The sequence below is a fragment of the Trichoderma citrinoviride genome (assembly GCF_003025115.1).
Source record: "Trichoderma citrinoviride strain TUCIM 6016 unplaced genomic scaffold BBK36scaffold_4, whole genome shotgun sequence".
Lineage (NCBI taxonomy): Eukaryota > Fungi > Ascomycota > Sordariomycetes > Hypocreales > Hypocreaceae > Trichoderma > Trichoderma citrinoviride.
This window is the reverse complement of record NW_020194712.1, coordinates 1,979,605-2,003,493: the sequence shown is the minus strand read 5'-3', so window position 1 is coordinate 2,003,493 and position 23,889 is coordinate 1,979,605. Positions and strand designations below refer to the sequence as shown.

General features: G+C 56.2%; 9 protein-coding genes across 9 annotated transcripts in view; 6 read left to right on the top strand and 3 right to left on the bottom strand.

Annotated features, from left to right (window-relative positions):
• Positions 1 to 674: 674 nt before the first annotated feature.
• On the top strand, positions 675 to 4,578 carry BBK36DRAFT_1113995 (beta subunit of DNA-directed RNA polymerase; the record flags this gene model as incomplete). Its single annotated transcript, XM_024889972.1, has 3 exons — positions 675 to 3,071; positions 3,125 to 4,353; positions 4,416 to 4,578. 3 exons carry the CDS (start codon positions 675 to 677, stop codon positions 4,576 to 4,578), a joined length of 3,789 nt encoding a protein of 1,262 aa, XP_024751684.1.
• Positions 4,579 to 4,975: 397 nt separating this feature from the next.
• On the bottom strand, positions 4,976 to 5,390 carry BBK36DRAFT_1195755 (hypothetical protein; the record flags this gene model as incomplete). Its single annotated transcript, XM_024896909.1, has 2 exons — positions 5,277 to 5,390; positions 4,976 to 5,140 (listed from the first exon to the last, which is right to left on the bottom strand). The coding sequence occupies exons 1-2, from the start codon at positions 5,370 to 5,372 to the stop codon at positions 4,976 to 4,978; spliced, it is 261 nt and encodes an 86-aa protein (XP_024751683.1). The 5' UTR covers positions 5,373 to 5,390.
• A 500-nt stretch (positions 5,391 to 5,890) lies between these two features.
• BBK36DRAFT_1134925 (V-type ATPase) lies at positions 5,891 to 6,887 on the top strand. The gene is given in 10 exon segments (XM_024892467.1): positions 5,891 to 5,912; positions 5,924 to 5,939; positions 5,950 to 6,010; positions 6,036 to 6,051; positions 6,076 to 6,084; positions 6,096 to 6,135; positions 6,266 to 6,299; positions 6,394 to 6,402; positions 6,534 to 6,634; positions 6,729 to 6,887. Coding segments are annotated over 6 exon segments (339 nt in total). The 5' UTR covers positions 5,891 to 5,912; positions 5,924 to 5,939; positions 5,950 to 6,010; positions 6,036 to 6,051; positions 6,076 to 6,082; the 3' UTR covers positions 6,882 to 6,887.
• Positions 6,888 to 7,016: 129 nt separating this feature from the next.
• On the bottom strand, positions 7,017 to 9,078 carry BBK36DRAFT_1134924 (DUF1716-domain-containing protein; the record flags this gene model as incomplete). Its single annotated transcript, XM_024892466.1, has 8 exons — positions 7,017 to 7,482; positions 7,519 to 7,840; positions 7,877 to 7,914; positions 7,948 to 7,950; positions 7,984 to 8,031; positions 8,062 to 8,837; positions 8,926 to 8,977; positions 9,055 to 9,078. The coding sequence occupies 8 exons, from the start codon at positions 9,076 to 9,078 to the stop codon at positions 7,156 to 7,158; spliced, it is 1,590 nt and encodes a 529-aa protein (XP_024751681.1). The 3' UTR covers positions 7,017 to 7,155.
• Positions 9,079 to 10,142: 1,064 nt separating this feature from the next.
• BBK36DRAFT_1134923 (hypothetical protein) lies at positions 10,143 to 14,782 on the top strand. Its single transcript, XM_024892465.1, has 9 exons — positions 10,143 to 10,380; positions 10,416 to 11,794; positions 11,878 to 12,681; positions 12,712 to 12,735; positions 12,766 to 13,211; positions 13,245 to 13,389; positions 13,429 to 14,043; positions 14,077 to 14,386; positions 14,446 to 14,782. Exons 2-9 carry the CDS (start codon positions 10,613 to 10,615, stop codon positions 14,631 to 14,633), a joined length of 3,714 nt encoding a protein of 1,237 aa, XP_024751680.1. The 5' UTR covers positions 10,143 to 10,380; positions 10,416 to 10,612; the 3' UTR covers positions 14,634 to 14,782.
• Positions 14,783 to 15,215: 433 nt separating this feature from the next.
• Positions 15,216 to 17,504, top strand: BBK36DRAFT_1115278 (GTP-binding protein lepa; the record flags this gene model as incomplete). Its single annotated transcript, XM_024890114.1, has 4 exons — positions 15,216 to 15,587; positions 15,656 to 16,938; positions 17,024 to 17,211; positions 17,293 to 17,504. The coding sequence occupies 4 exons, from the start codon at positions 15,216 to 15,218 to the stop codon at positions 17,502 to 17,504; spliced, it is 2,055 nt and encodes a 684-aa protein (XP_024751679.1).
• Positions 17,505 to 19,258: 1,754 nt separating this feature from the next.
• On the top strand, positions 19,259 to 20,221 carry BBK36DRAFT_1167605 (phosphoglycerate mutase-like protein; the record flags this gene model as incomplete). The annotated part of the gene is made up of 3 exons (XM_024895067.1): positions 19,259 to 19,317; positions 19,378 to 19,586; positions 19,722 to 20,221. The coding sequence occupies 3 exons, from the start codon at positions 19,259 to 19,261 to the stop codon at positions 20,219 to 20,221; spliced, it is 768 nt and encodes a 255-aa protein (XP_024751678.1).
• Positions 20,222 to 21,008: 787 nt separating this feature from the next.
• Positions 21,009 to 23,037, top strand: BBK36DRAFT_1195736 (hypothetical protein; the record flags this gene model as incomplete). The annotated part of the gene is made up of 2 exons (XM_024896908.1): positions 21,009 to 21,968; positions 22,042 to 23,037. The coding sequence occupies 2 exons, from the start codon at positions 21,009 to 21,011 to the stop codon at positions 23,035 to 23,037; spliced, it is 1,956 nt and encodes a 651-aa protein (XP_024751677.1).
• Positions 23,038 to 23,552: 515 nt separating this feature from the next.
• BBK36DRAFT_1139845 (acyl-CoA dehydrogenase NM domain-like protein) overlaps positions 23,553 to 23,889 on the bottom strand; it is a gene marked incomplete at both ends in the record, with an annotated part of 1,409 nt that continues 1,072 nt past the window's right edge. The window contains 2 exons of the mRNA XM_024893341.1: positions 23,553 to 23,643; positions 23,703 to 23,842. Coding sequence (XP_024751676.1) covers positions 23,553 to 23,643; positions 23,703 to 23,842 — 231 coding nt within the window. The remainder of the gene's footprint in view (positions 23,644 to 23,702; positions 23,843 to 23,889) is intronic.

The following is a 23,889-nucleotide window of genomic DNA, read 5'->3' as shown; positions in this document are numbered from 1 at the left end:
AGCCATGGAGGGGCTGTTATGGGGTCAACACGCTCATACAAAGATTTCTAAGAGGCAGATAGCACATCAGTTGGAGAACTCTGTGAGTGAATCTGAAAACATTGTACCTTGTATTCCGTGAACAATTGTTTACACTTGAAGTTGTGCTTTAACTTGAAGTTGTTCCTGCAATTGTGAACATCAGGAGGTCGGCCAGTCACTCATGCTTATGTAATTCATCTGTGATTACAAAGTGGCAATTGTTGTATCGAGGCGCTAAACCCATCCGGCATTAGCCCAAGGCTTCGAGGCTTCTGTAAGCACGTCGCGCGCCGCAGCATCTGGCGGGATCCTTTTCGCCTCTGAAATTCCATTCATTACCACGAAAAAGTTGCTGCTCTCCGCCATCAATCTTCATCGAGTGCAACACACCCAATCTTGCAGGAGCTATTCGTGTCGAGGAGGCTCTTTCTGCCGGGATTGCTCGCAGATGCTCGCTTGGTGACAGGCATCGGATCGCTGCTGACTCGAGAGCTTCCCGGATTCGAGCGGTCCCTCCAAGGCGCGAGGACGAGGCTGCACCCACGAGCACGAGAGCTGCTCTGAGCGAGGAGCTGCAGGATTCCCTCGGAGGACGACTTGGATAGACCGACGTCTACTGATCACCGATCGTAATTGAATCGACTACCGCCACCATGGCTGACTACGAGGACGACTACGACTACGAAAATTACGGAGATGAGGATGAGGGCATCACCCCCGAGGACTGCTGGACCGTCATCTCCTCCTTCTTCGAAACCAAGGGCCTTGTCTCGCAGCAGACAGACTCCTTTGACGAGTTCACGCAGACGACGATCCAGGATCTCGTAAACGAATACTCCACCATCACCCTCGACCAGCCCAACCCGCCTTCGCCGCCCGGCCGGACAATAGCCCTTCGTCGATATGAGATCAAGTTTGGAAGTGTCATGGTGTCACGTCCGACTATCAGTGAGACTGACGGGACCGTGACCTCTCTGCTTCCGTACGAATGCCGAGATCGCAACTTGACGTACGCCAGTCCGCTCTATATTAAGATTACCAAGAAGCTGTCGGCCGCCGTCGAGAGGGAGATTCCGCTGCACGAGATGGACGATGCCCAGCAGGAGGAATACGCGAGGACCGGCGAGGCCCCTACAAAGCTCGAGTGGGAGGAGGAGGAGGCTGGCGATGACGACCACAATGTGGGCAAGTCCGATGACTGGAAGGATATGGTCTTTGTGGGCAAGCTGCCCATCATGGTCAAGTCCAAGATCTGCCATTTGAGCCGCGAAACCGACGACAGCCTGTTCCTCGTCAACGAGTGTCCCTACGATCAGGGCGGCTACTTTGTCATCAACGGCAGTGAAAAGGTCCTCATCGCCCAGGAGAGATCTGCCGCCAACATTGTCCAAGTTTTCAAAAAGGCCCAGCCCAGTGCTTACACCTACACGGCCGAGATCCGAAGCGCCCTCGAGAAGGGCTCGCGACTCATCTCTAGCATGATGCTAAAGCTGTACGGCAAGGGAGATTCTGCCCGCGGAGGCTTCGGTCAGACTATTCACACGACCCTGCCCTTTGTCAAGTCGGATCTTCCCGTCGCCATTGTCTTCCGCGCCCTGGGTGTCGTTTCCGATGAAGACATTCTGAACCACATTTGCTACGACCGAAACGACAGTCAGATGCTGGAAATGCTTCGGCCGTGCATTGAGGAGGCGTTTTGTGTCCAGGACCGAGAGGTCGCCCTGGATTTCATCGGAAAGCGTGGTAACCGAGACCAAGCCGGCCTCGGCCGTGAGAAGCGTGTCCGTGTGGCCAAGGACATCCTCCAAAAGGAGACACTGCCTCACATCTCTCAGACGGAAGGTAGCGAGACCAGAAAGGCCTTCTTCTTGGGCTACATGGTACATAAGCTGCTGCAGTGCGCACTCGGAAGAAGAGAGCCCGACGATCGTGACCACTTTGGAAAGAAGCGTCTGGATCTGGCGGGTCCCTTGCTGGCCAAGCTGTTCCGTGGCATCATGCGAAGAATGAACACGGAGCTGGCCAACTATCTGAGACGGTGTGTGGAGGGCAACCGACACTTCAATCTCGCGGTTGGTATCAAGCCCGGCACGCTTTCCAACGGCTTGAAGTACTCGCTCGCCACTGGAAACTGGGGTGATCAGAAGAAGGCCATGAGCTCGACGGCAGGTGTGTCTCAGGTGCTCAACCGCTACACGTTTGCCTCGACCCTCTCGCATTTGCGCCGCACCAACACGCCCATCGGAAGAGACGGCAAGCTGGCGAAGCCTCGACAGCTTCACAACACCCATTGGGGCCTGGTCTGCCCGGCCGAGACACCCGAAGGACAGGCTTGTGGTCTTGTCAAGAACCTGTCTCTGATGTGTTACGTCAGTGTCGGCTCTCCGTCGGAGCCGTTGATTGAGTTCATGATCAACAGAGGCATGGAAGTCGTCGAGGAATACGAGCCATTGCGTTATCCTCACGCTACCAAGATCTTCGTCAACGGTGTCTGGGTGGGCGTTCACCAAGACCCCAAGCATCTGGTTCAACAGGTTTTGGACACTCGTCGTAAATCTTACCTGCAGTACGAGGTCTCTCTTGTCCGAGAAATTCGAGACCAGGAGTTCAAAATCTTCTCCGACGCCGGCCGCGTCATGCGACCCGTCTTCACCGTCCAGCAAGATGACGAATCCGACAATGGCATTCCAAAGGGCCACTTGGTACTGACCAAAGAACTGGTTAATAAGTTGGCTCAAGAGCAGGCCGAGCCTCCAGAAGACCCAAGCATGAAGATTGGTTGGGAGGGGCTCATCAGGGCTGGTGCAGTCGAATATCTCGACGCCGAGGAAGAGGAGACGGCCATGATTTGCATGACGCCCGAGGATCTCGAACTGTATCGTGCTCAGAAGGCGGGCGTCCAGATGGAAGAGGATGTTGGCGACGATCCTAACAAGAGACTCAAGACGAAGACGAACCCAACAACGCACATGTACACGCATTGTGAGATTCATCCAAGCATGATCTTGGGCATTTGTGCAAGCATCATTCCTTTCCCCGATCACAACCAGGTATGTCACCCGCATTATTCTCCTTTTTGAACACAGGTACTAACTGCGTGCAGTCCCCCCGTAACACATACCAGTCTGCCATGGGTAAACAAGCCATGGGTTTCTTCCTCACCAACTATTCCCGGCGCATGGATACCATGGCCAACATTCTCTACTACCCCCAGAAGCCGCTGGGCACGACCCGCTCTATGGAGTTTTTGAAATTCCGTGAGCTGCCGGCCGGACAAAACGCCATTGTAGCCATTGCTTGCTACTCTGGCTACAACCAGGAAGATTCGGTCATCATGAATCAGAGTAGTATCGACAGAGGCCTCTTCCGAAGTCTCTTCTTCCGATCCTACTCGGATCAGGAGAAGAAGGTGGGCTTGAACTACACCGAAGTGTTTGAGAAGCCCTTCCACCAAAACACCCTCCGCATGAAGCACGGCACATACGACAAGCTGGACGAGGATGGCATCGTCGCTCCTGGTGTCCGAGTGTCCGGCGAGGACATCATCATCGGCAAGACAGCGCCGATTGACGCCGACACACAAGATCTCGGCACCAGAACCACCATGCACCAGAGGCGTGATATCTCCACGCCCCTGCGCAGCACCGAGAACGGCATCGTGGACTCTGTCATCGTGACGGTCAACGCGGACAATGTCAAGTATGTCAAGGTCCGCGTCCGCACGACCAAGATTCCGCAGATTGGTGACAAGTTTGCCTCTCGTCACGGACAGAAGGGCACTATTGGTGTTACTTACCGACAAGAGGACATGCCGTTCACCAGAGAGGGAATCACGCCAGACATCATCATCAACCCCCACGCCATTCCATCTCGTATGACAATCGCTCACTTGATTGAGTGTCTCCTAAGCAAGGTCTCAACGCTGGAAGGCATGGAGGGTGATGCCACCCCCTTTACTGATGTCACGGTCGACTCGGTCTCGGAGCTGCTGCGAAAGCACGGCTACCAGTCCCGAGGCTTCGAGATCATGTACAATGGTCACACAGGGCGCAAGCTGAGGGCCCAGGTCTTCTTTGGACCGACATACTACCAGCGACTCCGCCACATGGTGGACGACAAGATCCACGCCCGTGCCCGTGGTCCGGTGCAGATCATGACACGACAGCCGGTGGAGGGTCGTGCCCGAGACGGTGGTCTCCGATTCGGAGAAATGGAGCGTGATTGCATGATTGCACACGGTGCCGCGTCTTTCCTCAAGGAGCGATTGTTTGAGGTGTCTGACGCCTTCCGAGTCCATATTTGCGAGATTTGTGGACTCATGACGCCCATTGCGTACGTATTCCTTGTTCTCCATTTGTATATCTTTGTGACCTGATGCTAACGTGTCTCGCTAGCAACCTTTCTAAACAATCGTTCGAGTGCCGGCCGTGCAAGAACAAGACCAAGATTGCGCAGATTCACATACCTTACGCTGCCAAGCTGTTGTTCCAGGAGCTCCAGTCGATGAACATTGCAGCTCGAATGTTCACCGACCGGTCCGGCGCGTCTGTCAGGTAAATACAAAAAAGAAAATAAAAAAAAAAAAAATAGAAGACTATTGGCTGGGAAATGCGGCCTATCATCGTTATCAAGGTTCACAACACACTGATTTGCAGACGTCTTTTTCTGCTTTCTTGCTTTTTGTTTTTCGTTTTGGAGAACAGGGAAGATGGGTTGAAATTGCTCTATGAACAAAATGGATATGGGGGCAGTTTGTTGCCCCTTATTGCTGCGCCAGCGAGATGAATTGCTGAGCGGAGAGTACGATTTGTACAAGTAGAAAAAAGAATAATACAAAGAAGAAAGTTATGAAAAAATAAGAAGTGTCTATCCTTGAGCCTGCTCGTCGTCCTCTTGCCGTACTAGTGTACAAGGTATATATATACTGAGTGGAAATTGTCATGTTTTGGTGATGCTACCTCGTAGGCGTAGAGGCTTTGTCCAGAGGTTCTAGTGAGCTGTGGACGTTCTGCTCGCGCTTATACTCCTCCTCGAGGGCGCGCTGCATGTCAAAGTCGAGTTGGCGCTCTCGCTTGATGCGCTGCTGCTCCATGTCGCGGACGACACCGGCGTGCATTGCCTGTTGTTTTGTTAGACGAAGCTTGAGAGAGAGAGAGACAGAGAGAATTGAGGTGGTGGTTCAGTCACATAGACCAAAGGGGGGGAACAAGAAGGATGGGGTGCGGAAGGGGAGGTGAGGGAGGAGGAGGACGTACGGCCTTTTCGGCTTGTTGCTGGAAGTGGACGAAGACGATTATGCCGGCTGTGAAGAGGGATGTTGCGGCGAGGGAGATTTTGGATGCGGAGGACATGGTTGATGTGGTGTTGTGTTTTTTATATCAAGAGATTGTTCGGTTTTTTTGGAACGTTGATGATTCAATCGGTGGGAATGAGATGATTGCTGATTTGAGAGTCTCTTGGAGGATGAAAAGAATTATGGAGAATTGGTGGTTGAGTAGATGGATAGATGGATAGGTATATGGATCGTGGTCGTTGAATCGTATCACAGCATGGCCTTTTGGCAGTAATGAGAATTTCAGCGTCGTTGAAGAGAGCTGTGTCGTGAGTGGTCAGACTGGCCGCTTGACAAAGTCAACAAGTATCTCTAGCCTAATGCATTAACAACTCAGTGTGAGAACCTGGCCTGTGGCCAGTTAGTGGAGCCGGAGAATGGTACTTTAGGAGCGCACTTCTAACGCCGAAGCCAGGCCGAGCTTGTGACGACAGAACGGTCACTCATTACCTAAGAATGCCGCTCCAGCTGTCTTGCCTTGTCTGTCGCTCGACTCTCTGGCTCGACTCTACTCTATCCCGTGCGTGCATTGAACTGCTGAGCTCCCAACAGCTACGACTTGCCCGTTTTCCTACGCTTCTCACAAGACTTGACTTGAACTACAGCTTCCTTCTTCTTCTTCTGTTCCTTTTAGTTGAGCGAGTTGTTGATTTGACTACGTGAAGATGGTGAGTTGCGTGGCTTGGGGATAATACTAGCTGATGGGGGGGAGATGGCGTAGCTGACGGAATGAATAATTGCAGTCTGCGCAGAACTCGGCCGGTATCCAGACTCTCCTCGATGTACGTTTCCGATCCCCAAACGAATTCCCGATACTCGATTCCATCAATGCGGCGATTCTATCGATCGATCGAGAGCGGGCGGTGCTGGATATGGGAGGGGGATGAGATTACTGATTGTTTGGCTGCGTAGGCTGAGAGGGAGGCGAGCAAGATTGTCCAGAGGGGTATGTTCCCGAGCAAACGCACCTTGTCATGCCATGCTTGTTCCTTGATGGTGAAATGAAAGGGTGGCTAACGTTGACTCTTGCGTGCACATAGCTCGAGAATGTGAGTTGAATCCGACGGAATAGCTCTACACCCCCAACCGGCGCAGATTCGAAGGCCACATGAGTCCCATGCCAAAAGAACAGCGATAGCCAAGGAAGCAGGGCACTGACGGTTCATGTGAAAATATTTAGTCCGCACCAAGCGCGTCAAGGAAGCCCGCGACGAGGCCAAGCGGGAAATCGCCGAATACAAGGCCCGCAAGGAAGACGAGTTTAAGAAATTCGAGGCCGAGGTAACAACGCCACCCCATCACCACGACAAAACCTCTTTCTCTTCAAACGAAGGGCGTATTTTTCAAAGTGCTAACGCTTTTTGTGATTGTACAGCACAGCAAGGGCAACGAGGCCGCTGAGCAAGAGGCCAACAAGGAGGCCGAGAAGCAGATTGAGGTGATTAAGCAGGCGGGCGAGAAGAACAAGGCTACGGTGGTGAAGCATTTGCTGGATGCCGTGTTTGAGGTGAAGCCTTTGCCTGCGTGATTTTGTTGCTGGGATGGGCACAAGGGGGGGGACGAAGCTGTTTGATTGATTCCTTGAGGGGAGCGTACATTTCGTTGGGATGCGATGTTTGATACTACAACTGATGGAGGGGAGGTGGTAGGAGAGATATGATAATTGTCGAGGTTCCTTGTTCGGTCAGGTGTGTCACATTAATGCTAGATTTGAGTTTGAAAGAAACTGAAAAGACAAAAAGATCATATTGCTCATTATTAAGGTAGTTGTACATTGATAACATCTTGCCAGGGATTCCCCCTCAGTCGAGGAAATCTATCAGCGTGCCCAGCATATCGCCCAAATCCTTGCTATCCTCCTCACTGGTATCCAACTCGGCCAACTGCTCCTTGAGCGTCCTCTGTATCGCCTTCAAGTCATCGTCCGTCTCCGCCAACAGCTTCTGGATCTTCTGCCTCGCGCCCCCGTCCTCCGCAACGAGCCACGCCAGAATGACATCCACGAGCTGGAGATTGAACAGGCCGGCGTCCATCTTCCGGGACAGCAGCTGTATCTCGCGGTCTTCCTCTTCCTCTTCCGCGCCACCGGCGCGTGCGGCGGCTTCCTGCCGGTGCTCCTCCTCGACGGCCTTTATTCGCGCGGTGTAGTCCCTGTGCAGCTTGACTAGCCTCGCCGTCTTCTCGTATTCCTTTTCGACGAATTTCGCTAGCAGGCGGATGCGTTCTGCGGAGTCGGCCGGCAGGAAGCGCAGCATGGAGGAGAATATGGAGAGCAAGGGCCCCACGAGCCGCTGGTCCTTTGTCTTGTTGAACAGGGTAAATGTCGTCTTCAGGCCTCCGGACTCGACGATCCGCTGGCATATCTCGACGCTGGCGGTGCCGGCTGTCGCGTGGTCCAGCAGGCGCAGCGAAGGGTGTTTGGCCATCTTGCTTTCTTTGATCATGATGAGGCAGAGCTCGGTTCCCTCGGCTTCCAAGAACTTGGCCCTCCCCGCAGGCGTGTCAACCAGACAGGTAAGGCACTCGAACAGATTCTCCACAAACTCCTCCTCCGGGCCTCCCTTTTCTGGATCGCGCCGGCGATACGGCGCCACCAGCTGGAGCATGGTGTCGATGATGTCCAGGCTGACGAGCTTCTCCCGGTTCTCGGGCGCTGCCGCTGTGAGGATGGCCAGGATCTCGGCCGCGTACTGCTTGTTCTGGGATACCGGCGATTCGGTGCGCTGGATGCGCTGCAGCAGCCACTTGAGCAGATCGTCCTCCTCGCACATCCGGGTGGCGACGGCTTTTTGAGAGCTGAGGTTCTCCAGCACGCTGAGGGAATGGTAGACGCCGTTGCGGTCCGACTCGTCGTCCTCGTTGAAGCGCGACAGGTTGGAGACGAGCAGACTCAGCAGGTCGCTTTCAATCAATGCCCCGACCAATGTATCCCACTGCTCCGTCTCCGTGACGACATCGTCGTCCGTGAGCTCCCCGATGATCTCAATCGCGTCAATGGCAATGTCCGTGTTCTCGTGCGTCAGCAGGCCGACCAAGCTCGCCGCGCTGCCCAGCTTGACAAACTCCCCGTACAGGTGCGAGGCCTCGGCCAGGAGCGACAGGTTCTTGATTTCGGCGTCGAGGTCGGCCTCGCTGTCGATGAACTTGTTCGGCTGGTCCTCGTATCGGGAGCGCAGCTCCGCGTTCTTGTTGATGAGCTTTTCGAGGTTGAGCACCGTCTTCCGCAGCCAGGCGCTGTCGAGCTTGTCCACGTCGCCGCCGCCCGCGTCGGCCTTGTCGACGAAATCGAGAATCTCGGATTCCTGCTTGGAGATGCCGCCGCCAAAGAAGCGGCCTTCCTCGTCGTCTGGTGGCAGTTCGGGACCAAAGTCGCCGTCGTCATCGGCGGGGTTGTCGTTGTTGGTGTTGTTGTTGTCTACATCGTCTTCGGCTTGAGCATGGGGATGGGAGCTGTCGCTCAGCTTGCTGGCTTTGTATATCTCATCTGCAACAGCAATCGCCAACGATTAGCATCCTTCTCAGATCGTATTCACAGCTTTGGTAATGCGAAGCTCGGTGGTGAATGGACTGACTGGGATCGCGAATGGGCTGGTCGAGTTTACGCTTGCTGATGGAGCCCGATGCCTGCGCAGGGCGGTCAGATTCATCTGCCATTGGCAAGTGGAACAAGTCAGAAACAGCCGCGATTGCTTGTCTCGTACCTTGAATAGATCGTCAACGTCCATCCTGTTTAGACAAGGTCTCTCGTGTGATCAAGTCTGTGAGCCGAACCTCGCGTCGCTGCTATGCGAGTAAGCTTGCGACAAGCTTCCATCGGCATCGGCATCAGCTTGCCTTTATCGCAGCCCCTGTCCTTCACTTGCGGCATTGAGCAGAAGCGATAAGGCTGTATGGGAGATTGCACCATGTAAGGGGGCAATTATCGGGTAACGGGGCGCTAGGAGCAATCAAGGCTGGTTCGCTCCCCCTGTCAAACGGGTGGAAACAGGCGAAAACAGGTGAGGGCCCGCATTGGCCGAATTGGGGAGCGCGATAGGCTGGCATTTCCTTCTCGGTACGAACACATGTATGAGTACCCGTCCAAGGGGTCGGGGTTCGAAAAAAAGGGGACGAGACGCGATGGGTTAGGGGTCGGTTTTAAGGGCTCCAGGGAGCGGCAGTGGGTGCAAATTGACTGCAGGTGGAGTGATTGCCCGCCTAGCCTCTGGCACTAGGACGCAGCACTACTATCTGGCGCAGCGTCAAGCGAGCTGGGCGCCATCCAGGGGGCTTCCGGGGCCTGACAGCGGTAATGGCACTAGCCGGGGCGGACCAGTGGCCTGTACGAGTGAGGTGCCCTGTACCTGTACCTGTGCGCCATCCATGGCATCGATGGGTGGTCTATTGATTGCGAGCGGCACCTCATACATGCTGAGGGCTGCTATCACCGCTGCCGCTGCTGCTGCTGCTACAGGCACGGTGCCCCGTAGCACTGCATTCATGGGTGGTACTTAACTGCGAGTGCTACACAGAACCAGGCCTCGGGCAAGTACCTGTACCCTCGAAATTACAGTCTGGTCCGTTGATGCACTAACAACTGGCGGCTCCAGGCGGTGGCCGGCACGGCGGTGAGCCACCAGTTCCTCACTGGACTGCAGTCTGGTGTCTGGTGATGGATCAGCGCTGTGGGCGGTTCGTTCAGGGCCCTCAGGCTCCACGGCCATCGCCAGGCACAGGCACAGGCACAGGCACAGCACAGGCACGAGGTACCGGTACCTGCGCCGGGCCAATTGGATGCACCACCACGGCCTGACCTGCGTTTCCGCAACTCCCACGCCGCCTCCCCACGATCCACAGCGAACAGGGACGTCCAAATCCCCGATAGCAGTCCCAGTCAAGCACCCAGCAGTGACTGATTCGAATCCCCAGAGGACAGCACGGCAACCGCACAGCTCAGCACAGCACAGGCCCGTCTGCTGCGAGTGCTGTCGATCTGCTGAGGTGCTCTCTCTCTCTTCGCATCCTCTTGGCGATCGCATCAGCCTCGCCCAGAAAGCCGCAAGAAACAAAACGCTGTCCAGTGTCTCGAGGTCATGGCCGGCTGCCACACGCGCGCGACATCCAATTCCACGACTGCGACCCGACCCACGCTGTACGAGTAAGATTGGCCGGAAGAGGCGACCATTGGCTGAGACGGCAGCCCGCACCAGTCCAGCAACCGCAACTGTAAAGCGCTGCACGTCGTACGAACCTGATTCGGCTGGACGCCAGAGCCAGAGCATGCAGCAACCGCCCTCCTTTGGCGACCGCAGCATCACCGGCCTGGGAGACGCAGCCAGCCGACCAAATCTCTCCTCGTCCTTCTCGGCTGTCCCCAGCGCGCCCTCGGCACCGACATCGCCACCGCCGCGGCCGCCAATATCGCTGGATCCCCCGTCGCGAGAGCCTCCTGGCATCGAGCCCGTGCTCCGCATCACGCCAGTGCCGCGCTCCGTCTTTGCGTCTGTCCACCAGCCGCGCAAGTCGTCGCTGCTCCAGACGTCGCACGCCTTGCCCTCGCCCAGAGCCGCAGCCCATCAGCAGCCCATCTCGCATTCCGCTTCTGGCAGCAGTGCCAGCACCGGCAGCAGTGGCAGTGCCAGCGGCAGCAGCAGCGGCAATCTGCTGCGTCAAACGCATCGCGACACCGTGCACCCCCCCGTCGGCGTCAAGCGACCGTCCACCCCGTCGTCGCATCCCGCCAGGGGCGCCAGCACCGGAGCATCGCCGCAGCAAGGCGCCAGCTCCCGAAACCGCTCGTCGACGTCGCCCGTTTCGTCGCCGTCGAGTCGCACGTCCCCTTATGCCTCTCGCAAGGCCTCTGTCGACCACTTACGCCAGCATCACAACCACCATCAACACCAACACCAGCAGCATTACCACTCCCAGTCCAACTCGTCCATCGAGGCCGTAGTCGGTGCCCTCCCCGATCCTTCAGGCCCCCGAGCGCCGTCTAGACCTTACCGAACGGATCGCAACCACTTCGGCTCGTCAGATCGCAGCGCGACTCCCACCCTGTCGCACTTCATGAGGGCAGAGTCGAGCATGTCCATGAGGCGTTACGAGAGCGGTCCCCTACGCTCCATATCCCCGAGTCCCTACGGAAACCCTGCCACCACCACCACGCCGTCTACCGCCAGAATGCCGCACGAGCAGAGCCACGATCCCTACGCGCCCCGGGGTCACTCCCGAGATCACTCGGGGAAGAGCAGCAGAGATATGGGCAAGCCCCGTGCTCAGAAGAATCCCTCCCAGAAGGCGATGCTCTCTCGCGCCCTGCAAAAGGCCAACACCGCAGTTCAGCTCGATAATGCCCAGAATTTCGAGGGCGCTCGAGAAGCCTATGCCGAGGCTTGCGACTTACTGCAGCAGGTGCTTGACCGAACACCAGGGGACGAGGATAAGCGGAAGCTCGAAGCCATTGTAAGTCTTGGGCAGCAACTGAATCTCGAAGTGTCCTGTTTGTCTTTTATAGATCTTTGGGAACTAACATGTGCACTCCGTAGCGCCAAACATACACAAGCCGCATCGATGAGCTGGATCAATTGGGGCCTTGGCAGGTTGAGACTGTCAAGGCTCTGCCGGCGCGGCCAGAGAGCGAGGAATACAGCGCGTCCATCTTCATACCCCAGGACTACGACTTAACCGATGAAGCTCCCAGGATTGAGACGGCACGAGTGGTGAGCTACATCGCCGGAGACAACGCGCCCCCCCTCGCATCAGCGCCCAACCAGTGGCAGCAATCGGGAGGTTATACGACATCAGAACGACTGCAGCCCACCCGCAATCTGGAGCCGGGGCTGTTGCAGTCGTCTTTCTCTCGAGGCCCGAGGTCGCCCAGGCGGCTCCAGTCCACTGACGATCTTCGCGCACAGCATCAGGAGGCCCGGTATGCGCCTCCCCCTCTCTCGCCTCGCTCGCAATCGCCGGTCAAGACGCATGACGACGTGTTTGCAGAGCTGCCACCGCACGAGCCTTATCAGTACCAACAGGAGAATGTCCATCAAGAGCATCATCAGCACCACCACCACCACCACCATCACCACCACGAACGACAGCCCAGCGAGTCTGTCCTGTCCTCATACGAGCTTCATGGTCATGCAGATGGAGGAGCCCAAAACTCATGGTTAGATCCAATTGACGAGTCGGGAGGCTCAACAGCTTCGTCCGTACATTCACGCACCTCTTCGCTTGGCTATCGTCGACGCCATATCCGGGCCGTGAGCGGGAACACCGAGGCTGAGTTTGACACGGCGCTGGACGCCGCTATCGAGGCTGCCTACGACGACGGATACGAGCCCATGGATTCTGTAGACTATGGAATCCTCGACGCCGGTGAGGACATGGCGGGCGTGCTGCAGAAAGTGGAAATGGCCCGCGAACGAGTGAGGCAGACGGAGCAGGAAGCCTATGACGAGCTGGCCCATCTCCGACAGGCGCACCAACAGGATCCGCAGCACATGCAGGAGGAGGGCAAGTATACTGCCGAGGGATTCTACGAGGATGACTCATCGGAGGAGGAGGAAAGACTGCTGGACGAGATCACGCGCGACTTTGCCATCGAGGACTTTACCATGGAGAATCCGAATGGCATGCAGGTGTCGGCTAGGCAGCAGGATGCATGGAACGAGGACGAGACGAGGCCGGATTTCATCTCGGGCGTCCGGTCCTTCTCTGCCCTTTCGCAGAGGCCGCCTATTCCGCAGACTTATGCCTCGAACGTCTCGCAGCCAGCAGCGCCCCCTCCGACTTCCGCATTGCCGGAACTGCCACCAGCACGCCCTGGTCAGAATCCAAGGCAGCTCAAGATCGAGACGGCAAACATCGTACAGACGCAGAAGTCGGTCTATGACGACGATGAAATCTCCCCAAGCACTCAGGAACCGCCTCCCGAGGCGCTCGTCCGGACAGGGAGCGCACAGCCCCCCAGGCCGCCGATACCAACAGAAAGCTTCGCATCCGAACCCAAGGCACCCGGGTCACCAGGCGCTAAGAAGAGGCTCTTGGAGGGAGAGCATGTGCTGAATGCCTCGCCTTCTATTCATAGGCTACGGAAGAACTTTTCGTCTTCGAGCTTGAGGAGCAAGGCCAGAAATATGTCGGTCTCGCACCTGGACGACAGCTCGGATGCTTCCCCTGGCACCCCTCTGAACGACCCCTTTAGCAAGGCGCCTACCGTGCCCGTGCCCGCGCTGCCGACACCCCTACTCACGTCGTTCAAAGATCATGTGGACGCAGCGGCGGGCGTTGGCCTCCACTTGTTTGATGACGATTTCCACGCAGCGGCCGCTGCCGGTCCCCAAAGCCCGCAGAGTCCCAGAAGCCCCATTGTTGTCTCAATGGACGTCCCCGTGCCTCTCGAACCCTGCCCGAACGATTTCATGCTGCGACCGTTTTGGCTGATGCGATGTCTCTACCAGACACTTGTGCACCCCAAGGGGGGCTACATCAGCACGAAGCTGTTCGTGCCGCGCGATGTCTGGCGAGTCAAGGGCGTCAAGATCAAGAACGTGGAGGACAAGATTGCGAATTGCGACTTTTTGACTGCAGCCCTCTTGAAGTTGTCAAAGGTGGATACTCTGGATGCGGATGCCGTTTTAGAAGAGATGCAGGCCCTCGAGAACATTCTGGAGCAGATACAGCCAGTTCTGGCCCGAAAGCTTGGAAACGAAGTCGGCGTCCAAGGTTCCGGCCTGCTCTTCAAGGACGCCTCTATAATGGAAGGAGAGCCAGGATCAGCCGTGCCGCGGTCGGGCAGCGTGTCCGGCAAGGCGTCTGCGTTCTCGTGGCGAAGGCTTCGGCCAAAGACGTCGGGCGTTGGGCTGGGAGGGTCATACAGCAGCCGAAACGCCAGTGCAGAGATGAAGGAGGCGACGACACTGCCGACTGTGCCCATGACACCGAAGCCGACAAGCCGGTCAGCCAAGCGAGACGTGAGCCAGGTTCAGTTTATCGGGCCCAATGCGAGCTACATGGGCTCCCTCGCGCGCTTGTTTGACGCTGCGCAGGCAGTTGGTAAGTCTTTTGCGATATCCAGATCGGCTACACTTACGGCAAGCTAACGATTGGCGCAGATCAAATTGCAAGGCAGGTTGACGACCCCGGTTTGCGGCTTGCGGACAAGACGCAAGTCGGCTTGGAGCTCTGCACCCGGCACGCCGCCGAGTTCTTCGGCTTCTACATCTGCCGGTTTGTCCTGGCCGACCTTGGCCTGTTGCTGGACAAGTTCCTCAAACGAGGAAGCGAATGGGTCATGACATGAAGAAAGAGAGGGGAGCCGTGTATGTGATGGAAAGCAAGCTTATGTGTTTTATACAATGCGATACCTAATGTGCAAGAGGCGGAATAATTAATCTGGAATTTGGCATAATGTTCATGATGACGGAACGATAGAAGCAGCAACGGCGCGTTCGTATGGAAGACTCAAATTGCTGACACGCAGCAGATGAGTCCTGTTTTAGAGTCCTGTGATATCAGGAGGAGGAAGCTGGCTGCTTCGGTGATCCAGACATCGAAAGGCATACATGTGTGTGTGTATAGTATATATATCTTTCTGGAGCATCTTTCTCTGGGACAGCTGGGATTTATCATGGAGCAAGCGAGCAGGAATCTTCACACCTTACAATCCAATGACTTCAAACTCATCGTGGTTGATGTAGATGAAATTGTAGGTTAAGATGCAGCGCGGCCAAGGAGGGGCAGCGCGGAAATAATCCCGCCCACTTTAACCTCAAGTTTTATTTTCTTGCCAACAGAACGCCCGAACCGTTTCTTCAACTCCAAAAAGCCAACCCAAACAGGTGACACCGCAAAGTCGCCCAATGCAAGCTTCGTGGATGCCCAGATGAGCCTGGCTGGAAGAGCCGGACGAGCCTGGACTCGAGAATGGCTGCGCTGTGCGAATTCGACCGGCAGCCATGGCGGCCAGAGCGGCAGCAGCAGATTCGGCCTCGACTTTATCACCAACAACGCTTATAACAGTAACAGCAGTGTGACAACTCGATGGCCGCTGATTGTGCGGCAACGGCGGACGTACGCCTCGCAGGCAAAGCCGACGCCTGCGCAGCTCGAGGCGCGCATCGCCGCGATCCCAATTGAGCGGTACCGCAACTTTTGCATCGTGGCGCACATTGACCACGGGAAGAGCACGCTGAGCGACCGGCTGCTGGAGCTGACGGGGACGATTTCGGCCAGTGATGCGAACAAGCAGATTCTGGTGGGTTCAAGACGGTTTACAATATGGAGGGGCGGAACAGGAAGCTAAAAGAATAATGTGAATTATAGGACAAGCTCGACGTCGAACGCGAGCGAGGCATCACCGTCAAGGCGCAGACGTGCACCATGATCTACAACCACAAGGGCGCCGACTACCTGCTGCACCTCGTCGACACGCCGGGGCACGTCGACTTCCGCGCCGAGGTGACGCGGTCGTACGCCAGCTGCGGCGGCGCGCTGCTGCTCATCGACGCCAGCCAGGGCATCCAGGCGCAGACCGTGTCCAACTTCCACCTGGCGTTTGCGCAGGACCTGGCGCTGGTGCCCGTCATCAACAAGATCGACATGCCGTCGGCCGACGTCCCGCGCGTGCTGGACCAGATGCAGACGAGCTTCGAGCTGGACCCCAAGAAGGCGGTGCTGGTGAGCGCCAAGACGGGCAAGGGGGTGGCGGCGCTGCTGCCGGCGGTGGTGGAGGGGATCCCGCATCCCGTGGGGGACGAGAAGAAGCCGCTCAAGATGCTGCTGGTCGACTCGTGGTATGACACGTTCAAGGGCGTGGTGCTGCTGGTGAGGCTGTTTGACGGCACCATCCGGGCGGGGGACAATGTCGTGTCGCTGGGCACGGGGATGAAGTACACGGTCGGCCAGGTCGGCATCCAGTATCCCAACGCCACGCCGCAGACGGTTCTCCGGGCAGGCCAGGTCGGCTATGTGTACTTTAACCCGGGCATGAAGCGGATTCAGGACGCCAAGCTGGGCGACACCTTCACCACGGTTGGCGACGAGGACACGGTCGAGCCGTGCCCCGGCTTCGAGGAGCCCAAGCCCATGGTGTTTGTCGCGGCCTTCCCCACCGACCAGAGCGACTACACCCGCCTCGCCGACAGCATCAACCAGCTCGTGCTCAACGACCGCAGCGTGACGCTGCAAAAGGACTTTTCGGAGGCCCTCGGCTCCGGGTGGCGGCTGGGGTTCCTGGGCAGCCTGCACTGCTCCGTCTTCCAGGACCGGCTGAGGCAGGAGCACGGCCGGAGCATCATCATCACGGAGCCTACCGTGCCGACCAAGATTGTGTATGCGGACGAGTCGGAGGAGATTGTGCAGAACCCGGCCCTGTTTCCGGATGCGAGCGATCATCGGATCCGAGCGGCGACGCTGTACGAGCCGTACGTCAAGGCGACAATCACCGTTCCGGAAGAGTACCTCGGCCGCGTGATTGAGCTCTGCGAGGGCAACCGCGGAGAGCAAAAGAGCCTCGAGTTCTTCCACACGGACCAGGTGATTCTCGTATACGACATTCCGGCGTCGCAGCTTGTCGACGATTTATTCGGAAAGTTGAAAGGCGTGTCGTAAGTTCCCCTTTTTCTCCGCCTTCAAGTTGTTTCTTTTGGCGTTTGTTGTGTTGGTTTGTACTGATTCAGTTGCGTGATAAAGAAAGGGGTACGCGACTCTCGACTACGAAGACGCAGGCTGGCGGCAGAGCAAGCTCGTCAAACTGCAGCTGCTCGTCAACAGACAGCCCGTCGATGCCATCTGCCGCGTCGTCCACGCTACGCAGGTCGATCGTCTGGGCCGGCAGTGGGTGACCAAGTTCAAGGAGCACGTCGACCGCCAAATGTTTGGTTCGTCATCCCTTATGAATATCCAACCCTTTCCGTCAAAAGTCAACGTAATCCCGTACTAACTCTTGTTTGTGCTTCCAGAGGTCGTCATTCAAGCCGTGGTGGGAAACAAGGTCATCGCCCGCGAGACCATCAAGCCGTTCCGCAAGGACGTCCTGGCGAAGCTGCACGCGAGCGACATTACCCGGCGGAGGAAGCTGCTCGAGAAGCAGAAGGAGGGGCGGAAGAGATTGAGAGCGGTGGGGAATGTGGTGATTGACCAGTCTGCTTTCCAGAGCTTCCTGTCAAAGTAGCGTCATCGTGTGTGGTCTTTGTATTGATAGGTATGCGGCGTACTAGGGGTAAGTACGGGTTGACCGATGTAGAAACCCAATGTATACTATGGACTCATGTATAGATGAACTTTGTCCAAAAGAGCTGGCCAGTGATTTTTGAGGTAGACGGTGTAGTTGCCAGCAGCAAGGTCTGTCTGGGAGCCCGGCCGAAACCGATCGCCTCGTGAAGTAGTTTCCGTGAGCACCCACGATGTAGAGGCGGTCGAAAGCGAGAAGCTTGCGCAGTCGTATCCAAAGCTGAGAAGGAAGAGACATTAGCACAAGTCCATGGATTATCAGCTTGACAGAAGACAAGCTGGGTACTTACATCAATCCACCCATTGAGACCAGAGCTCCCATGGCCCACGAGCGTCCCCGTATCACACGTGGCAATGGAGAATAGTCCAGGCCAGAGACTGATGGACGGCCATGGCTGGAGTCGTGCTTCTCCGATGAAGGATCATGCTAGTCCAAGTAAATTGTCATAAAACCGTCCCTTTCTGGAACGCATTGTGAAATCCGGGCTTACAGCCCTATGTGACCTGGCGCACAGCAAAGGCTTGGGGACTACCTCGAGGAGAAGGTGGCCAAGATGCGCAAGCAGGGAGACCAGAAGAATGACATGTAAATCCTCGTTCAGGTTGAAGGCTCCCCGCTCCCGAACAATAGGTTGGGCTCGGACCGCTTGCCAGAGGCGGCTTCGCAGATTGTGGCCCCAGGGTCTGCAGTCTGGTTGACACTCGGTATTGTCCTTGGAGAAGCATGTCGCTGTGGAGATTATCGGCGGCGATGTTCCAGGTACACCTGCTCGGTAGCTTGAGCGGCAGGACAAGAGTGTTCTGATGAGTTCTGATGAAATTGAAAATGTTTGATGAAATTGAAAGTTGTTTTGATGATTTGAATGGTGTAGAAGCCGAAATTCGAGGAGAAGATCAAGGGGCAGCAGGGGCTCTTTATATATGCAGACCCGGAAACATTCTTCACTTGCACGGAGCTTTTCTCAACTTCCAATCCTCACTTTGTTTCCGCGAACGTGAAAGCTTGTTTTCAGAAACACGCCGAAAGATGCCGCGTTAAAGCCAGTTCCCAACTTGACAGGTTAGATTGAGTTTTGGAAAAGGCTCCGGCGGGTGACTTTTCGGTGAGAATTGAAGGCGAGGCTTTGGACGGATGACTTTAGACGAAGCATGTTGTTTGGGGGCGTTTCCAGGCAGGATGAAGTACGAGTATGGAGAGCTGGAGAAAAGGCAACTTCCTTGATCCTTGAACTGGAGGACGTTGGAGAAGTTGTGGTGGAGGAGAGGACGATGAAAGACGTGGAGATGAGGTGTGTGAATCTGGTAGGTAGAATGTACCTCTTGCAACTTTTGAAGCGTCAGTTTTATCATTAATTCGTTTTATAAGACAGTTTGACAGTTCTCTCAATGATACCTGCTTGAAATCATCAATACTTATTCCATATAAGACATGAGAATAGGTAAGGTAGGCAGGCAAATGAATAGGACTGAGGTGTGTATCACAATTAATTTACATGCACGCATAGAAAACCGCTAGAAGCTGCCAACCGCTGAAAGGGCCGCCCTGATTGGAGGTGTGCCTGAGCTGATGAGGTCACCGTGCAGTGACTCAACTGACACCCCCATTTCTCATCAATTCCATCATACTTCGTACCTCCGGTGCATCCAATCGCATCAAACACCATCAACACCATCCAATCCATCACCACCACCACAATGCCGCCCACCGTCGTCCTCATCCGGCACGCCCAGGCCCTGCACAACCAAACCAATAAGTCCTCCCCAGTAAAATACCCTTCATTTCTAAATACTAACAATGAAAATCCACAGGACAGCTCCATCCCGGACCCCGTCCTCTCAGACCTCGGCATCGAGCAATGCGCGCAGCTCCGACAAAGCCTAATCCAGCGCTTCTCCTCCTTCAAGGGCAGCATCGCCATCATCTCAAGCCCCATGATACGCACTCTTCAGACGGCGAGTTTGGCGGCTGGCTGGCTGGTTGAGGAGCGAGGGGTCAAGATTGAGGCCGACGCCGATTGGCAGGGTATGTGACTTAACCTACCTACTCTCCCCCTCTCATGGCCGTCTTCTCTCAATTCAACACTCTATCATCACATACCTCTGCCAATCTCATAAGAGAAGATCTAAAGAACAAGTCTAACGTGTTAACAAACAACAGAAATCTCAGACAAGCCCTGCGACGTCGGCACCCCCATCCCCAGCCTAGTCCTCATAAGAGACAACCACACAGCCCACCAGTTCGGCTCCCCCAGCTATGACTTCTCCGCCATCCACCCCCTCTGGCCCGACAAGACGGCGTCCCCCATCGCCAGGCACCTCTTCGGCTACACGCGCTCCGCCGTGCTGCGTCGCGGACGGCGGTGCCTCGAGAAGCTGCGCGAGAGGCCCGAGGACCTGGTGCTCGTCTTCACGCACTCTGCGTTTCTGCGCAACGGCGTCAGCGGGTGGTGGTACTTTAACGCCGACTACCGCATCTTTACGTTTGGGGAGGGAGAGGAGCTGGTGATGGACGAGACGACGATGGAAGGCGGGATGGGGTGGTCGTGGGCGGAGAGGATTGAACTGGGGAGCGAGTTGCCTCCGGATGAGGAGGAGGAGAGGGAGGCTGAGAAGAAGGTGGCTGCGTTGAGGGAGGCCGAGTTGAAGGGGAAGAATTGAGGCCTATTCTGGTTCGGGGATGGTGCTCGGTGCATGCTTTGGGGCGGAAAAGCATGATTGAAGCCATACGACTGCTGGGGCTGAGCTCAAGAGCCAACCATCCCAGTGGACAGTGTGCATGAGGAGATCATCCATGCAACCGACAGAGAGACGACTGATGCGTTATGACATTAGATTACCATACAATAGACAGATCCTGCTCGATATCTGCCTGTCCCTTCTCCCGGCTAGAGATGGTCATTACGAAGCCTCTTTCTCCTTATCACTCCCCAAACCAAGGAGTTGGATCGGCCAGCTAGAGGAAAGCAAGTTTACCCAAGCCAAGCGAAGTCTCCAAGTCAAGAAAGTATATCCATATGGGGAGTAAAGTAGTCCAAAGGAGACTTAGCTGAGCGTATTGAGTTCACTTAGACCTCTGATTATGCTTACTTTAGCCTATTCGGTCCGCCTCCTCCCATACTTACATGCCCCTTATCGTGCCCTACCCATACGCCACCAGCCTCAAAGTATAACATCTGTACAGCCTCATTCTCGCCCTACTCTGATGCTTCGCGGCATGATTGAGCACACGTCATGCTGTCTCTCTACTATGGACGTAACCCCAAGCCATGCCGGAGACATTGGTATAAAAGGGGGAGTCCTCGCCTTTGCTCTTGTCCTTCCTCTTCCTACATTTCTGTTTCCGTAAACTCACCGTCACAGACAACCGATCGGAAACTTCTCGCTTGTCTTGATACATAATCACACAATTCTTACACTCACTTTACTTGCAACAAACCCTTACGCCATGTCTGTGAGGCGCTACATCTTCCCCCTGCTGCTCAAAGCAGCAACTCTTGCGGCGGCATCGCCTGTAGGCGTTGCTGTCTCAAACAGCAGCAGCAGCCTGCTTTCCTCCCCCCCTCCGTTCCCCATTTCGTCCCCTCCCTCTCCTCAGGAATTCGACTGGGCGTCCGTCGTCCCCAGTCACCAGCTGGACTTCCACGACTGCTACGGCAGCCTGAAGTGCGCCCGCTTGCTGGTCCCCCTGGACTGGAAGTCCGCGGGCGACAACCGCACCATCCCCATCGCCATGGTCAAGCTGCCCGCCGCCGTCCCCAACGACGACCCGACCTTTGGCGGAAGCGTCTTTGTCAACCCCGGCGGCCCCGGCGCCTCGGGCGTCAACTACCTCGTCAAGAACGGCGCCGCCCTGCAGAGGATCCTCATCGACAAGCCCGGCGTCCGGCACTACGAGCTCATCTCGTTCGATCCGCGCGGCATCGGCAGGACCGCTCCCGCCGTCGACTGCTTCGGCCCCAACGACTTCGCCCGCACGGCATGGACCCTGCAGGACCACGCCAAGGGCTCGCTCACCTCCGGCGAGGGCGCCGTCATCAACGGCCTGAGCCTCTCCAAGGCCCTCTCCATGCGGTGCGAGCGCGAAGCAGGGGAAGCCCTAAGGTACGTCAACACGCCCAGCGTCGCCCGCGACATGGCCGAGATGGTCGACAAGATCGACGAGCTGGGGAAGCGCGAGGCCGGCCCCCAAAAAGCTGCTGCTGCTGCTCCCAAGCCCGAGGGCAACAACAACAAGCCGCGCCACGGCGGCCCGGAGGAGGCGGACGATCCCACGCCGAGGCTGCAGTACCTTGGCTTCTCGTACGGCACCGTCCTGGGCAACACGTTTGCGTCCATGTTCCCGGGCCGCGTCGGCCGGATGGTCCTCGATGGCGTTGCCGATGCGACAGATTACTTTGAGGGAGATGTAAGTCACACGAACCTAAGTAAGACTTGTGAGATGATGCTGTATCTAACAAAGAGTGATTTTTGACATCCAGGGCTGGACGACCAACCTCGAAGACACAGACACCATCTTCGAGGAATTCTGGGACGGCTGCTTCAGGTCCGAAAACAGCCTCTGCCCGTTCCGCGAAACCGACGACAGCCCCAAGAAGGCCCGCAAGCGCTTCTGGAACTGGGTCGAAGCCCTCGACGAGTCCCCCGCGCCCATCTACCGCCCCAACGGCGCCCTCATGAGCCTCACCGGCGAGCAGGTCCTCCGCGTCGTCGGCAGCGCCCTCTACAAGCCCCGGCAGCAGTTCCAGCCCCTGGCCCTCGCCCTCTTCGAGGGCATGCAGGGAAACCTCACACGCGTCGCCAGCTGGGCCGACTCCGGCATCCCCAAGGTGGCCGACGCTTGTCAGGCTAAGAGAAATGCTGCGTCGGGCTTGCTGCCGTATCCCAAGGACGAGGGCGGGTTTGCCGTGCTCTGTGGTGATGGGGAGGACGTGACTGATCGCAACACCAAGTTCTGGAAAAAGTACGCCAAGAAACAGGGCGGCAGGTCAAAGGTCTTTGGTGTCTTCTGGGCCTCCATCCGCATGACCTGCTCTTCCTGGCCTGTCCGTCCCAACTGGTCCTTCCAGGGCCCCTTTTCTACCCCGAAACACAGCGCCAGGCCGCTCTTTAACGCAAAGCCTGCCGCGCCGCTGCTCTTTATCAGCAGCCGCCTCGATCCCGTCGCTCCCCTCAAGGCTGCTCGCAAGATGGCCAAAGAACATCCTGGCTCTGCTGTTGTGATTCAGGAGTCCATTGGACACAGCGCCTGGGGCAGTGCCCCAAGCAGGTGTACCTGGAAGGTAGTCGCCGACTACTTCCACAGCGGCGCCGTCCCAGGGAAGAATACTGTTTGCCGCCCAGACTGTGGTCCCTGGGACCATGTCTGCGAGGCGGCCACGGGAAAGAGGGCCGAGGATAGCGTGAGGGAATGGGAGGCGCTGCATCTCGGCGCGGAGCCGATGGAGGTGAGGCGATACGCTCTTGGTCTGGAGTAGGGTCAAACCCGTGGGAAGAAAAAAGGAATGAAAAGGGGCGGGCTAGTAAATAGGGTTGTTATTGGATTTGCTTTACTTTGGGTTTGTTCGCTGGCGTTATATGTTGGTACCCTCTATCAGGTAGAGAGTCTGAAAAGTTTGATTCGTTTAGTAAAATGCGATTCTTGAATATGAACTTGCAGTATTCATGTGTATCAATGAAGCCCGTGACGTGAAGGCCAAGAGTGTCTTGTCTGGGTGGCATAGACGAGGTAGAATGACACAGAAGTGTGTGTATTCGAAGTACACATGCAGCACAAAGTTCGAGATGGAATGCCCAACATGGTGAACGGCGTGGCTCTTCAAGATGAGAGGGTGATCAGATTGATCTGATCTGAATGCCTTGTTCTATTAGACAGCTTATATATCAGTACACAAATATACGAGATGTTTCCTATGTGGCATAACAATGCTTGGAAAGCTGCCCTTTATCCCTTCTCTTTTCTTCTTATTTTCTTTTCTATAACTCAAGCGCCTCAAGCATTGGCATACTGCTTATTAAAGGCGCGCCCAATCACCATTCTGCGAATCTCCGATGTGCCGGCTCCAATCTCGTACAGCTTCGCACTAGAGCAGACAGTTAGCCATATTTCACTTGACCAATGGATTTAGTATTGGGGACTTACTCTCTCAGCAATCGAGATGCCGGCATCTCCTCGGTGTAGCCCATGCCACCCAGCAGCTGGATGCAGTCCAGCGTGCACTCCGTCGCCCTCTCGGCGGCATAGAGAATGGCGCCGGCACAGTCCTCGGTGCGGATGATGCCCTGCTCGTCCACCATGCGGGCAGTGTTGTAAGTGTAGGCGCGTGAAG

Excerpts from the sequence above, each read along its gene's own strand:
- BBK36DRAFT_1134925 (XM_024892467.1), top strand. Across the intron at positions 6,136-6,265 it reads GTATCCAGACTCTCCTCGAT|GCTGAGAGGGAGGCGAGCAA; the intron begins GTACGTTTCCGA and ends TTGGCTGCGTAG. Across the intron at positions 6,635-6,728 it reads TTAAGAAATTCGAGGCCGAG|CACAGCAAGGGCAACGAGGC; the intron begins GTAACAACGCCA and ends GTGATTGTACAG.
- BBK36DRAFT_1134923 (XM_024892465.1), top strand. The coding sequence starts at position 10,613 with ATGCAGCAACCGCCCTCCTTTGGCGACCGCAGCATCACCGGCCTGGGA. Across the intron at positions 13,390-13,428 it reads GGCTCTTGGAGGGAGAGCAT|AACTTTTCGTCTTCGAGCTT; the intron begins GTGCTGAATGCC and ends AGGCTACGGAAG. Across the intron at positions 14,387-14,445 it reads TGACGCTGCGCAGGCAGTTG|ATCAAATTGCAAGGCAGGTT; the intron begins GTAAGTCTTTTG and ends CGATTGGCGCAG.